Source organism: Eucyclogobius newberryi, unplaced genomic scaffold (assembly GCF_026437365.1).
Source record: "Eucyclogobius newberryi isolate DKJ021-1_F unplaced genomic scaffold, fEucNew1.0.hap1 SCAF_5, whole genome shotgun sequence".
In the NCBI taxonomy this organism is placed as follows: Eukaryota; Metazoa; Chordata; class Actinopteri; order Gobiiformes; family Gobiidae; genus Eucyclogobius; species Eucyclogobius newberryi.
This window is the reverse complement of record NW_027316167.1, coordinates 35,698,815-35,711,173: the sequence shown is the minus strand read 5'-3', so window position 1 is coordinate 35,711,173 and position 12,359 is coordinate 35,698,815. Positions and strand designations below refer to the sequence as shown.

The 12,359-nt window shown below is 43.5% G+C and overlaps 1 protein-coding gene across 1 annotated transcript; it reads left to right on the top strand.

The window, feature by feature from the left end:
- The first annotated feature begins 136 nt into the window (after window positions 1-136).
- On the top strand, window positions 137-11,722 carry LOC140380745 (uncharacterized). Its single transcript, XM_072464650.1, has 6 exons — window positions 137-405; window positions 1,209-1,289; window positions 1,728-1,784; window positions 3,627-3,699; window positions 9,348-9,855; window positions 10,123-11,722. Exons 1-6 carry the CDS (start codon window positions 137-139, stop codon window positions 10,947-10,949), a joined length of 1,815 nt encoding a protein of 604 aa, XP_072320751.1. The 3' UTR covers window positions 10,950-11,722.
- Window positions 11,723-12,359: the final 637 nt, after the last annotated feature.

The window sequence follows — 12,359 nt, the reverse complement described above, 5'->3', positions numbered from 1 at the left end:
GAAAAATCACCAGTGGATTCAATATTTTGAAATAGCCGACAGAACATAATTAATCATCAATCAAACCACAAGAGGCATGTGCAGAAGTTCCTCTTATCGCCAGAAGAGAGCGCGCTGCTCCAAAAGAAAACAAAACATGGCGACTTCAGAGCTCCGCGTCTGCACCGTGGCCCTCTGGTCTCTGCCCGACTCTGCGCTCTCTCAGGCCGATCCAGAGCCGGACACGGAACCGTCTAATCGCAAGAAACAACTGAGCGAAAAGGCGAGAAGTGCGAAGCGCGAACGGGACCGGGACCGGAGCAAGACGCGCGTCAACGTCCAGAAGACGCACCCGCGATGGAGGGAGCTGCACGTCCGGCTCGGCTTCGCGCAGGACTGCGAACTGGCCGAACACCTCCTGGACAGGTCAGCCTCATTTCACATTTCACGTTTACCTGGAAGTGTGCCACGTAACGCCGCGAAATGCACGCGCCAAAACGGGAAAAACCCCTAAAAGACGGGCGTTTTTGCGGAATGGCTTAATTGGTGATCAGGGAGAGGGGCCGCGGCGGCGGAGGAGGAGAGGAAAGCAGATGTTTCCTGACGCGACCCGTGTTTTACCTGTGGAGACATCGATGACGCAGACATTTACCGGTTTATATGGATGAAGTATAATTATTTTTGGGTTGATATACACGTAATATAACAGTCATTATTATAAAATACTTAAGGTGATTATAAGGCCTTCGTTATAGTCCCCACCGTCTGGTTTGGACTCCGAGGTTGAAAATGACTACAGTAAATTACTTTATTTTTTTCATTTTACCGATAATGTTCCACCAAAAGGTTTAAAAAAAATCTAAATGTGGGAGTGGGTCTCACCAACAGACCAAGTTACAAGTCTAAGAAATAAGGAAAGCTTTTCGAGAGCAATGAAACGATAAATGCAACACTATTACATGTATTAAATTAGTAATTGCCTAAATTCATCTCCCAGCGACTTCTAATTTACTTGTGAGATACATTTGAGACCCAAACATCTACGGTTTTATAAGGAAAAGATTGAGTAATAAAGATGTTACAGGACAATTATAAAATACTTAATATCCACTCCAATACCCACATTTGGGTTCTCCATTGGGGCCATTTTACTATTTTGATTTAATTGTTTATCTGGTTTTAGCCTCAATATCTTATATTTTATCACCTAGTTTCTATTTTTGTTGCAGCTACGAGAAGTTCACTCAAATCGCTCCGTCTCAGATACCAGCGAAACCCACGTTCAAATGTCCAGCACCAAAGTCAGACGAGTGAGTCAATAGACCAGGTTTAGTCCTGGTCTAGCCCTGGGTTAGTCCCTGGGTTAGTCCTGCTTTAGTTCTGGTTTAGTCCCTGATTTAACCTATACCTTAATCCTTTCATTTGTCACAATTTTGATATTTAAAGCAAAAGTCAAATCTACTGTTATCATTGATTAAGGGCTTCATAACATGAGGTTTTGATGTAATTAGTAACAAACACGTTGACACATTCTAACAATCCTTTTAAAAGAGTAATATTTATACTGTAAACCATTTTAATCTGAACAATGTTTACATTTATTATGATTTTATGGCAAATATTTCACAGGATTGTTTGCTAAACGGAAGATTTTGTCTCAACAAAAATCAATTCTACGAATCTACGAGATTAATAATTGATTAAGATAATTTCATTTTGACATCTTCTGATCACGTTTTGTGTTGCAGGACTGAAACATCTCAGAAGTGCACCACACACGGCAGTTCATCTGGACCTGAGCTAAAGTCAGTATTTATAGCTCTTTAGAAACTAGCTTAGCATTTGTCCATTAAAATGATAATTGAATATGGCCAGGTCGGATCATTTTAGAAATTATTATTTATTTTTAAATTTCTTCTAAGATAAGTTTACGGCTTACATTTGAGCAAAGACTGGAATGAGAACTGCTTAACTAATACTCAGTAAGAATCCCATGTTTCAGGTCTAAACCTGTTTCCAGGGAGACCAGAGCAGGTTCATAAAACTTGTATCCTTTCTAAGCGACACTCAAATGGCCAAGTCTGACTTACTTTACTACTCATGGGTTTCATAAATCAGACTCACTCTGAGTTTCACTCAGTCGCCATGACAACTTAGACTTAGAGAACTTGGACCGATCTGGAGCAGACTTAAGCCTGGCGTCCACTGCACGATTTTTACATCTTATAAGAGTTATTTATGTCACTCTGCAACACATGCTGAATGAAAAGTCATAAGACAGAACACAGTCCCTGTGCGAGGGTCCTATGACTCACGGTCTTCCCCACCATCATAAATCTTTCGCCGCAAACAGACAAAATCATGCAGTGGACACCAACTTTAAAGAGTCTGAACTCTGTAAACACTGCACTTGTAATATTTTTTTTTTTCAATATCCCAAAACATGGTTTGATTATTCCCATATCATGCTAAATTGACTTTTTAGAGCTTTTAACCTTCTTACAGTGCTATTGGCCTTCTTACAGTGCTATTGGCCTTCTTACAGTGCTATTGGTGCCTCATATGTGTCCAAAGTGTTTTTTTGATTGATTCCTGCAGTTTTTAGCTAGAGAAAAGTCTCTATCCTTCCCCTTGGATGAGCAGACGAACGGGGCCTACTCACACTTCCCTGTTTCAGCCCATCCTCCAGGAAGCACTCTGTACCTATAACACGCACCCCTCCCCCCGCCCCCGCGCTCGAGAGGAACCGCGGCTATTTAGGCACAGTTAGCTTCAAACGCTACTTCTATTGTTCCAACGCTGCTGCTGACATGTGCTGCTGTGTCCTGCGCTGTGTAGCGCCGCACGCCTCGGCCTCTGTTTACATTCCCACCGTCTCCAGGCTGAGACTACGTCCCAGAGTGGGCGGGGGTGACAGATTGCTCTTCGCAAGGATGGGGGTGAATCTCAAACTAAGCCATTTGCATTTCCGGGTTTGTGAGTCCAAGATATGGGTGATATTTTATAACTATTATATTATTGGTGTTGCACTTATTATGATCAAATATACCCTTAGAGTAGACTACGAAATGGGAAAAATAGCATGATGGGATCTTTAATGTTACTTAAACTGAAAACTTGATATTTAAAAAAATGTGACGTTGGATTTATGATTCATAAATAGACAAACTGTCCTCTTTCAATACTGGCATCTTTCGTTAAACATAACATTCAATCGAAACTCAAATTGTGTTAAATGGTATTGGTGGAAGTGGGTGTATGTTAAAGGGTTTTGGTGGAAGTGGGTGTATGTTAAAGGGTTTTGGTGGAAGTGGGTGTATGTTAAAGGGTTTTGGTGGAAGTGGGTGTATGTTAAAGGGTTTTGGTGGAAGTGGGCGTGTGTTAAAGGGTTTTGGTGGAAGTGGGCGTGTGTTAAAGGGTTTTGGTGGAAGTGAGCATGTGTTAAAGGGTTTTGGTGGATGTGGAGAATCCTGAGTGAGACTAGTGAAACAGACTTGGCCTTGAGACACAGAAGAGTACAACTCTTCAGATTACACAGAGCTCTACTCTGAAACATAACTTTGCACTTGAGCTTTAACAAATGTCTCCTAATTCTTTAGATTTTCTGCAATACTTGTAATAATGTAAGATTTTAATGTGTCAAACAGGTGTCCAGCATGTGGCTTTTTTGGAAACGGAAACGAGCCGCATCAGCCCCAAAGCATCGAAGTGACTCTGGAGGTGAGACGTAAGGATGTTCTGGGTTCACATGAAAGAACTGTAAAGGAGCTGTACATGATTTTTACGTAAAAACCAGTTGCTCGAAAGTTATTCCTCACTTTCCTGGTGCAGTCTATGCATCTTAATTATCCAACATGAGGAGTTTATACTCACTTTTTCACTACTTTCAGAGGGCAGGGCGGAGTTTTGCCATCACTGTAAATGCTATCAACAGCTATCATGTTAACAGAGCTCTAGCATTATATTCTGATTTCCAAAGAGCTGCTTTTTAGGGATGTGCGACACCAGCTTTACATTTCCAAGGTTGAAATTGACAATATCAATATCCGCTACGCCGCAAGAGGAATTTTCCTTTTTTTACACCTACTGCTGAATCCATGACGCTATCACATCTTCTCCCCTTTACTTTACATATAAAGGGAAAAGTTTGCGGCTGCGCCTCACAAAGTCCCTCTATACAGTAATAATGTTAAATTTTTGCATTACATGCTTATATGCACAGAACGTGCAAGAGATGGGAAAAGTATTTGTGAGCTAGCGCAAACATCCCCATGTAAACTTTTGCACGGGCTTCACCCATTTAGAACGGTAATGTTCCATTTTCCTACTAGTATGCACGGGACGTGCATGAGTGGAGGAGTGCGTTAGTGAGTGTTTGGAAGCGGGCGAGTGCGTCGCACTTTCGCTGCCGTGCTTTGCACGGTCTTACTGCACTAATAAGCCTCTTGCCAGCTTGTGGCAAGTCTATTTTTAGGCCCGAGCGCCACAAGCTGGCGAGAGGCCTATTAATCTCGTAAGGCCCACTTCCAAACACTCACTAACGCACTCCTCCACTCATGCACGCCCCGTGCATACTAATTAGTAGTAGGAAAATGGAACATTACCGTTGTAAACGGGCGAAGCCCGTGCAAAAGTGCGCACTAAACGAGCACTTTAGATTGGGAGTAAAGCACTCATTTGCGCTAAGTACCTCACGAATACGTTCCCCATCTCTTGCATGTTCCGTGCATATAAGCATGTAATGCAAAAATTGAACATTATTACTGTTTAGAGGGCCAAAAACACAAAGTGGGCGGAGCCCACTCAAAATTAACGAAAGTACCCGTCAGTGACCAGGGACCCACACCATGAGGTAGGAAAGCGCGAGCGCTTTCCGAAAATGTATAGTTTATGATATTTGAAAAATGGGAAACATTGTTTTCGCATCGGAATATTATTAGGCCCGAGCCCCAGCAGGGCGGAGGGCCTATTGCTCCCGCAACGCTGCCAAAGGCAGCGTTGCAACTGTCGCCCCTGGCAAGTACAGTGAACTAGCCCATGCCGAAGGCATGGATCATGCATACTTACTCCTGCTATGACAGAAATAGTCATAGCATTCACTAATTGTTGACAACAGCAGCGCGAAGCGCTGCATTCCTCCAAAAACCCTCCTGGCATCGTCCCGTACGCGAGAATCCATGCCGCAGGCATGGGCCATGCTTGTATCTGCTCAAATCAATGGAAGTCTATGGGGAGTGGGCGGGGCAGCCCGACGGAATAGGGAGTGACGAGCGCGTAAGCGCTCGTAATGATGATTCCACCCCATGGCGGCATCGGGAAGGCTTAGAGCTTTCAAACGATGTATAATTTGTTGTTATAGTGGAAACGGCTATATTGTTTTTGCTAAAAATATTATTATTTTTATTATTTTTCTTGTTCTTCTTCAGCGCTTTGAACTCTAATTTGACCCCCTGAACATGCTCAAAAACTCACCAAACTTTGCCCAAAATTCAGAATCGGCGAAAAATTTTGTTTTTTCTGGGCCATTTTTTTTTTCGTCAGAAAAATGGCGCGACAGCGCCACCGACAAAAGTCAAAATACATTGCGCCTATGGGAGACGCCCCGAGGTCAACTTTGTCGTAAAGCTACGAAATTCGGGACACGCATTCCTCTCGTGAGGACAAAAAAAAAAATCATTGTGACCACGCCCCCAGACTTACCCTATGGCCGCCATCTTCCTTTGAAAATGAAAACACGCTGTGTTAGCCATTTTGTTCACGTCAAACTTTGACGAACTCCTCCTAGGGCGTTTTGCCCACCGACTTCAAAATCGGCGGACGTCCTCTGGACAAGTGGGGCATCTAAAGTTATCCAATTTTTTGAGATACCTTTACCGGTCTGTGTGCGGCGCAGCCGCAAAGTTGGACAACTTATTTTGGAATATTGCAGATCTAGAAATTGCTCCCATTTGATCAAAACCAGTCCGATTAGGACCAAATTTGAATCAGTTGTTCAACTTTCTAGTTTGGACCAGTTTAGGCTGACAAAATTGAAATGGCCGCGATAGCGCCCCCTACAGAGTGACCTTTAAATTAACATTGAAGGTCAAAAATTAGTTTTACCAAAATTGTCTAAACTTTACCCAAAATTCTATTTTGCCGTCCCGATCACAAAAGCCAATCACAAAAATGCCTAAATTTTTACGGCGTAGTCGTAGCGATGACAGAAACCTCCCATGTTATCCCTATGGGAAAACCACAAAATCTCTCAAATTACCACATTTTTATGTTTTACACTTTAACGAATTCCTCCTAGTGCGTTTTGCCCACCAAACTCAAAATCGGTGTACGTCCTCTAGACAAGTGGGGCATCTAAAGTTATCCAAATTTTAAGGATAACTTTTACGGTCTCTGTGCGACGGAGCCGCAAACGTTTCCCTGAATTCTGACTATTTGGCCTTCAGAGTGGCCTATAAACAATAGAGTTTTTCCAAATGACATGACATTTTGCACTAAATTCTAATTTGCCATCCTGATCATACAAGTATGAGAGCCAAAGTCATATTTTGTACGGCGTAACCGTAGCGATGACAGAAACATCCCATGTTATCCTTATGGGAAAATCGCAAAATCGCTCAAATCACCACATTTTTACGCTTCACACTTTAACAAACTCCTCCTAGGGCGATTGGCCGATCAAACTCATATTTGGGGAAAATCATCTACACAAACGGGGCATCAAAAGTTATCCATATTTTGATTTTAAGTGGTACGGTCTCTGTGCCGTGGAGCTGCAAATATACTGTCACAAATGGGAAAAACGCCAAATCCTTGAAATGTTCACATTTACGCTTCACACTTTAACAAACTCCTCCTAGTGTGTTTGGCCCACCGACCTAAAAATCGGTGTACCTCCTCTAGACAAGTGGGGCATCTAAAGTTATTCAAATTTTATGGATAACATTTACGGTCTCCGTGCAGCTGAGCCGCAAACTTTTCGCAGAATTTGGACTATTTGGCCTTCAGAGTGGCCTATAAACAAGAGTTTTTTCCAAATGACATGACATTTTGCACACAATTCTCATTTGCCATCCCCAAATTAAAAGTATGGGAGCCAAAGTCATATTTGGTAAAGCGTAGCCGTAGCGATGACAGAAACATCCCATGTTATCCTTATGGGAAAATCGCAAAATCGCTCAAATCACCACATTTTTATGCTTCACACTTTAACAAACTCCTCCTAGGGCGATTGTCCGATCAAACTCATATTTGGGGAAAATCATCTACACAAGCGGGGCATCAAAAGTTATTCATATTTATATTCTAAGTGGTACAGTCTTTGTGTGGCGGACCCGCAAATAGATGTCACAAATGGGAAAACAGCGAAATCTCTAAAATGTTCACATTTATGCTTCACACTTTAACAAACTCCTCCGTGGGCAATAGCTCGATCAAGCTTAACTTTTGGGAATATCATCTACACAAGCGCGGCATCAAAAGTTATCCATATTTTTATTCCAAGTGCTACGGTCTCTGTGCGGCGGAGCAGCAAATTTGACTGACACTTGTGTTGATTTGCACTGGATTGGCCATGTCCAATGTGTCGCCGTCTGTCAAGTTCTTTTTTAATTCAACACACAATAAGGGCGCCATCTTTATCAAGTCGAAAGCGCAGAGTCGGAAGGCCGGCGGCCCGCGAGGGCCGTTGGATGCCGCTTGCGGCTTTAATTCTTTCTTCTTCTTTCTTTCTTTCTTTCTTTCTTCTCGGGACCAACCCCCCTATTTTTCACCCTGTGAACATTGACGAAAAGTCACAAAAATTTGCACACCTCTAAAAATCGTGCCTCTCTACATTCTGGCTATTTCCCTTTTCTAAAATAAAAAAATTGGCGCGTCAGCGCCCCCAAATGTACCAAAAATGCATTGAGAGATGGGAAATGACCCAAAAAAAATCTGATCGTAGAATCATGAAATTTGGCGCAGAGGTAGATGGTGACAAGAGAAGTAAAAAATATTATTACGGCAACGCCGTCCGCCCAACCAAATGTCGGCCATATTGCTTCAAAAATGGCTAAACATGACTTCGGAGTTTTTCCAAACGTCGTACTTTTACGAACTCCTCCCAGGGCGTTGGCCCTAAAAAGCTGAAATTTTGTGAAAATGCTACTGAGGAGTGGGACATCAAAAGTTATCCAAATTACATTGATACCTGTCACGGTCTCTGTGCGGCGAAGCCGCAAACTGTAGCTAGAATTTCAGAAATCTCCCAAATTTAACATTTCTGCCGTTTGCGCAGATAAAGTCCGAATTGCGTCAAATTAGAATCAGTTGTTAAACTCTTTGCCCTAAACCTACTTGAAGTGAAATAAATTAATTTGGAGCCACAGCGCCCCCTACAGATTTTATATGGAGGTTAAATATTTAGTTTTGCGAAATTATATGAAATTTGACACACAACTCAATTTTGGCATACCCATCAAAAAAGTAAATTAGACCCATGTCATAATTGTTATGGCTTTGCCGTAACGATGACCGAAACCTTCCATGTTATTCCAATGGGGAAATCGCCTGAACATGTTTACACTTTAGACTTTCACAAACTCCTCCCAGGGCGTCAGCCCTATTAACCTGAAATTTGGTGAGACTCATCTTCAGGGGTGGACCATCAAAAGTTATCCACATTTTTATTCAAAGAGTCACGGTGTCTGTGCGGCAAAGCCGCACATTTTGCCAAGAATTCAAAATAAAATTGCTTTTTGATGGTAAAACAAAGGGGAGAAGATGTGACAGCGTCACAGATTCAGCAGTAGGCGTAATAAAAGGACAATCGGGGCGCGTTAGCGCCCCCTCCTCTTGCGGCGTGGCAGCGGCGGCGTGGCAAGGGCCGATCATTGCCACTTGCGGCTATATTTTTTATTATTATCATTCCTATTTGCAGGGTATTGTATTTACAGAGCTATACACACATTATAACTTCAACAAAATATTCAACTGCTAGTTATATTCAAATTTGTCCAAAAACTACAATGTCAACAATCTTAGAATGTATGAGCTTAAAGAATAGATGGATAATATTATGGGTTTTATCAAGTAATTATAAAGTAGTTCCATCATTTGTCGCATCTAATATTGGCTGTGCTTGTGTAAAGTTTCTTATGCAGCTGTAATTGTTTCAAAGTATTGATTATTTTAGAGCAATATAGATTCCTAGAACTAGACCTGGGTTTTGCTACACATTCGGCCTCGAGTGCTTATCGAGCTCATTCATTACTTGATACTTACACCTTGTGTACGCTGACTCCAGTGCGGGTGCAGCGTTCGGGACCGGAGTCAGCGTACAGCCGGTGTTACTAAGTCGTTGTAGATCAAAAAGCTGTTGTTCTTTACAGAGGGAGCCAAAAGAGGAGCATGTGAGTGGTGCGGAGGATGCTGAAAGAAGCAATGGAGAAAGTGAAGACAAAGCCGAAGATGATGATGATGAAGATGAAGAAGAAGAAGACGAGGACGACCACGAGAGCAAAGGATCTGACGTGGAGCAGAAGAACAGAGACGACGATGATAACGATGGGTCAGGAGTGGAGGAGAAGAACAGAGAAGTGGATCAGAGCAAAGGACCAGACGTGGATCAGAAGAACAGAGACGACTATGAGAGTGACGAATCAGGAGTGGAGCAGGAGAGCGACGGGTCCGGCGCTGAGCAAGAGCGCTGCAAAAAGGACTCGGACAACGACTGGACTCCTAAACTGAAGTATCAAATCAGGAAAAAAAAGGAGAATGCTGACAGAGAAGAGCAGCGCGAAGAGGCGGAGAGCGAGGATGAGGAGAGCGAAGACGATGAGAGCGACTATGAGAAGAGGGAAAAGAAGAGGGAAAAGAAGTGGCGCAAAATCAAGGCTGGTGAGGACTCTGCTTCAATTCAATTATTTATATCACAAAATCACAAAATTTGACCAAAATTTGTTGCGATTAAAAACAGACCTTCATTAATCGCAGTTAATCTTAATTTAACACATCCTTTTTCTTAATTATGATGAATGAATATTTTGTACCATAGCCTACTTCATTAATTTACCAGGTTATGTTTTCTAGTTTAACGGTTTGGTTAGATTGTTCAGCATATAAACAAATAAACAAAATGTAATCTGTCTGTACTCGTTCTTTCAGAGCCCAAATTGAAGATGCAGCTTTGCACCGAGTGTGGGGAGTTTTACAAGAAGAGCCACAAATGCGATCACAAAGAGAAACGGTTTCCCTGCAACGACTGCGGCCGACGATTCGTCTCCGAACCTGCTCTCAAAGTCCACAGCTACATGCACTCGGAAACCCACGAGTACCACTGCAAGTTCTGCTACGTCAGCTTCAAAACCAAAGTGGACAAGATCAGGCACGAGCTGATCCACCTGAAGCAGAAGGATCCGTTCAAATGTCCGCACTGCGCTTTGACGTTTCCCACTTTCAGGAAACGCGCCGCTCACAAAAAAGAGAAACACTTCGATACGTTTAAATGTAAAGTGTGTGGGACGAGCTTTGCGGATCAGCAACATTTTCTGAGACACGTGGCGGTGCACACGGGGGAAAGGCCGTTCGAATGCTCCGTGTGCTTCCAGAGCTTCAAACAAGACAGCCACCTGAAGTCGCACATGCGCCTTCACACCGGGGAGCGGCCGTACAGGTGCAAACACTGTCCCAAAGCCTTCAATCATAACGTGTGTTTAAAGAGCCACCTTAAAAAGTATCACCCACAGGAAGAAGAGGAGAAGAAAGTGAAAGAGGAGGAAAAGAGTGAGCAGACCGTGAAGTCAAAAAGCAGACGGGCCCGTACTGGTCGACCCCGAGGTAGACCAAAGAGAAACGCCGAAGACGAGATTCCAGAGCGTACGCGTAGGAAAATAATAAAACTTGAACAGGAGCCTGACTATGAAAGTGAGGATGATTCTACTTGGTCACAAGACTGGATCAGGCTTTATACGGCACTGAAAGGTGCAAACTGAATTCCCCTGTGGTTAGCACTGCGAGGCAGGGGCTGCACTACTGTTAAAAGACTCTGGGTTCCATGTTGTGTGAGCCCCCATTTGCCTTCCCCACTGTAAAATATAGTCAACTTATCTATGGACTTTTGAACCATCTCCACGGCATTGTGTTTTGTGAAGGCCACACTCCCTAAAAGAAGAGATGAAACCTTCCGGGCTGAAAAATGTATGAATAAACAAAAGCTTGACATTTTGGAGCTTTGAACCACGTTATAATACTGATCTCTCATCAAAAACACAGCTGCAGTTGTTTTTATCTTCACTTTTTGTTTCATGAATCCTGTTTACGAGCTGCTCTTCTCTGCTTCTTCTCTGAGCCTCACAAAAACACAAAGATGGAGATCTGGAGGTCTCCTGTGCTGTTTTTAACCCCATAAATCATCACAGACTCATTCTGAGCATTTCTGACTCAAATCACCTTCATTACAACTGTGTGCTCACATCAGCATGTCGGGGCAAGCTAGCTTTTGTTTATTTCCCCTTGCTAATTCCCTCTGCTGCCAGTGGATGGAACACTAACACCGCATCCTGATGAGGGAACATCTGACTGAGAGAAAGTCGTGTGGATTTCAGCATAAACATTATTTTCAGTTCTTGTTCCTTTGCCAAAGCAGAATGACACGAATAATTCTCTACCTGTGTCGCCACCTTCAACTTTGTTTTAGCCAGGCAGTGTACATAAGATGTGGCCTTAAAAATTGCCTTCATTCCATTTCCAGATAATAATAATAATAATAACCGATAACCTTTGTTAAATAAGTTGGATGTTCATTCATTAAATGTTATTGCACAAAAAGGTGGCTTGCCCTCTCCAGGTGGGTGGGGTGTCCTTGCCCCAAGTGGAGGAGTTCAAGTATCTCGGGGTCTTGTTCACGAGTGAGGGAAGGATGGAGCGTGAGATCGACAGGCGGATCGGTGCAGCGGCTGCAGTGATGCAGTCGCTGCATCGGACCGTTGTGGTGAAGAGGGAGCTGAGCCGAAAGGCAAAGCTCTCTATTTACCGGTCGGTCTACGTTCCTGTCCTCACCTATGGTCATGAGCTTTGGGTAATGACCGAAAGAACAAGATCGCGGATACAAGCGGTCGAAATGAGTTTCCTCCGCCGGGTGGCTGGGCGCTCCCTTAGAGATAGGGTGAGGAGCTCGGCCACACGGGGGGAACTTGGTGTAGAGCCGCTGCTCCTCCACATCTAGAGGAGCCAGCTGAGGTGGCTCGGGCATCTGTTCCGGATGCCTCCTGTGTTTCGGGCATGTCCCACCGGAAAGAGGGCCCGGGAAGACCCAGGACACACTGGAGGGACTATGTTTCTCCCGGGATCCCCCCGGAGGAGTTGGAAGAAGTGTCTGGGGAGAAAGAAGTCTGGGAGTCCCT

Excerpts from the sequence above, each read along its gene's own strand:
- LOC140380745 (XM_072464650.1), top strand. The coding sequence starts at position 137 with ATGGCGACTTCAGAGCTCCGCGTCTGCACCGTGGCCCTCTGGTCTCTG. Across the intron at positions 1,290-1,727 it reads CCAGCACCAAAGTCAGACGA|GACTGAAACATCTCAGAAGT; the intron begins GTGAGTCAATAG and ends TTTGTGTTGCAG. Across the intron at positions 3,700-9,347 it reads GCATCGAAGTGACTCTGGAG|AGGGAGCCAAAAGAGGAGCA; the intron begins GTGAGACGTAAG and ends TGTTCTTTACAG.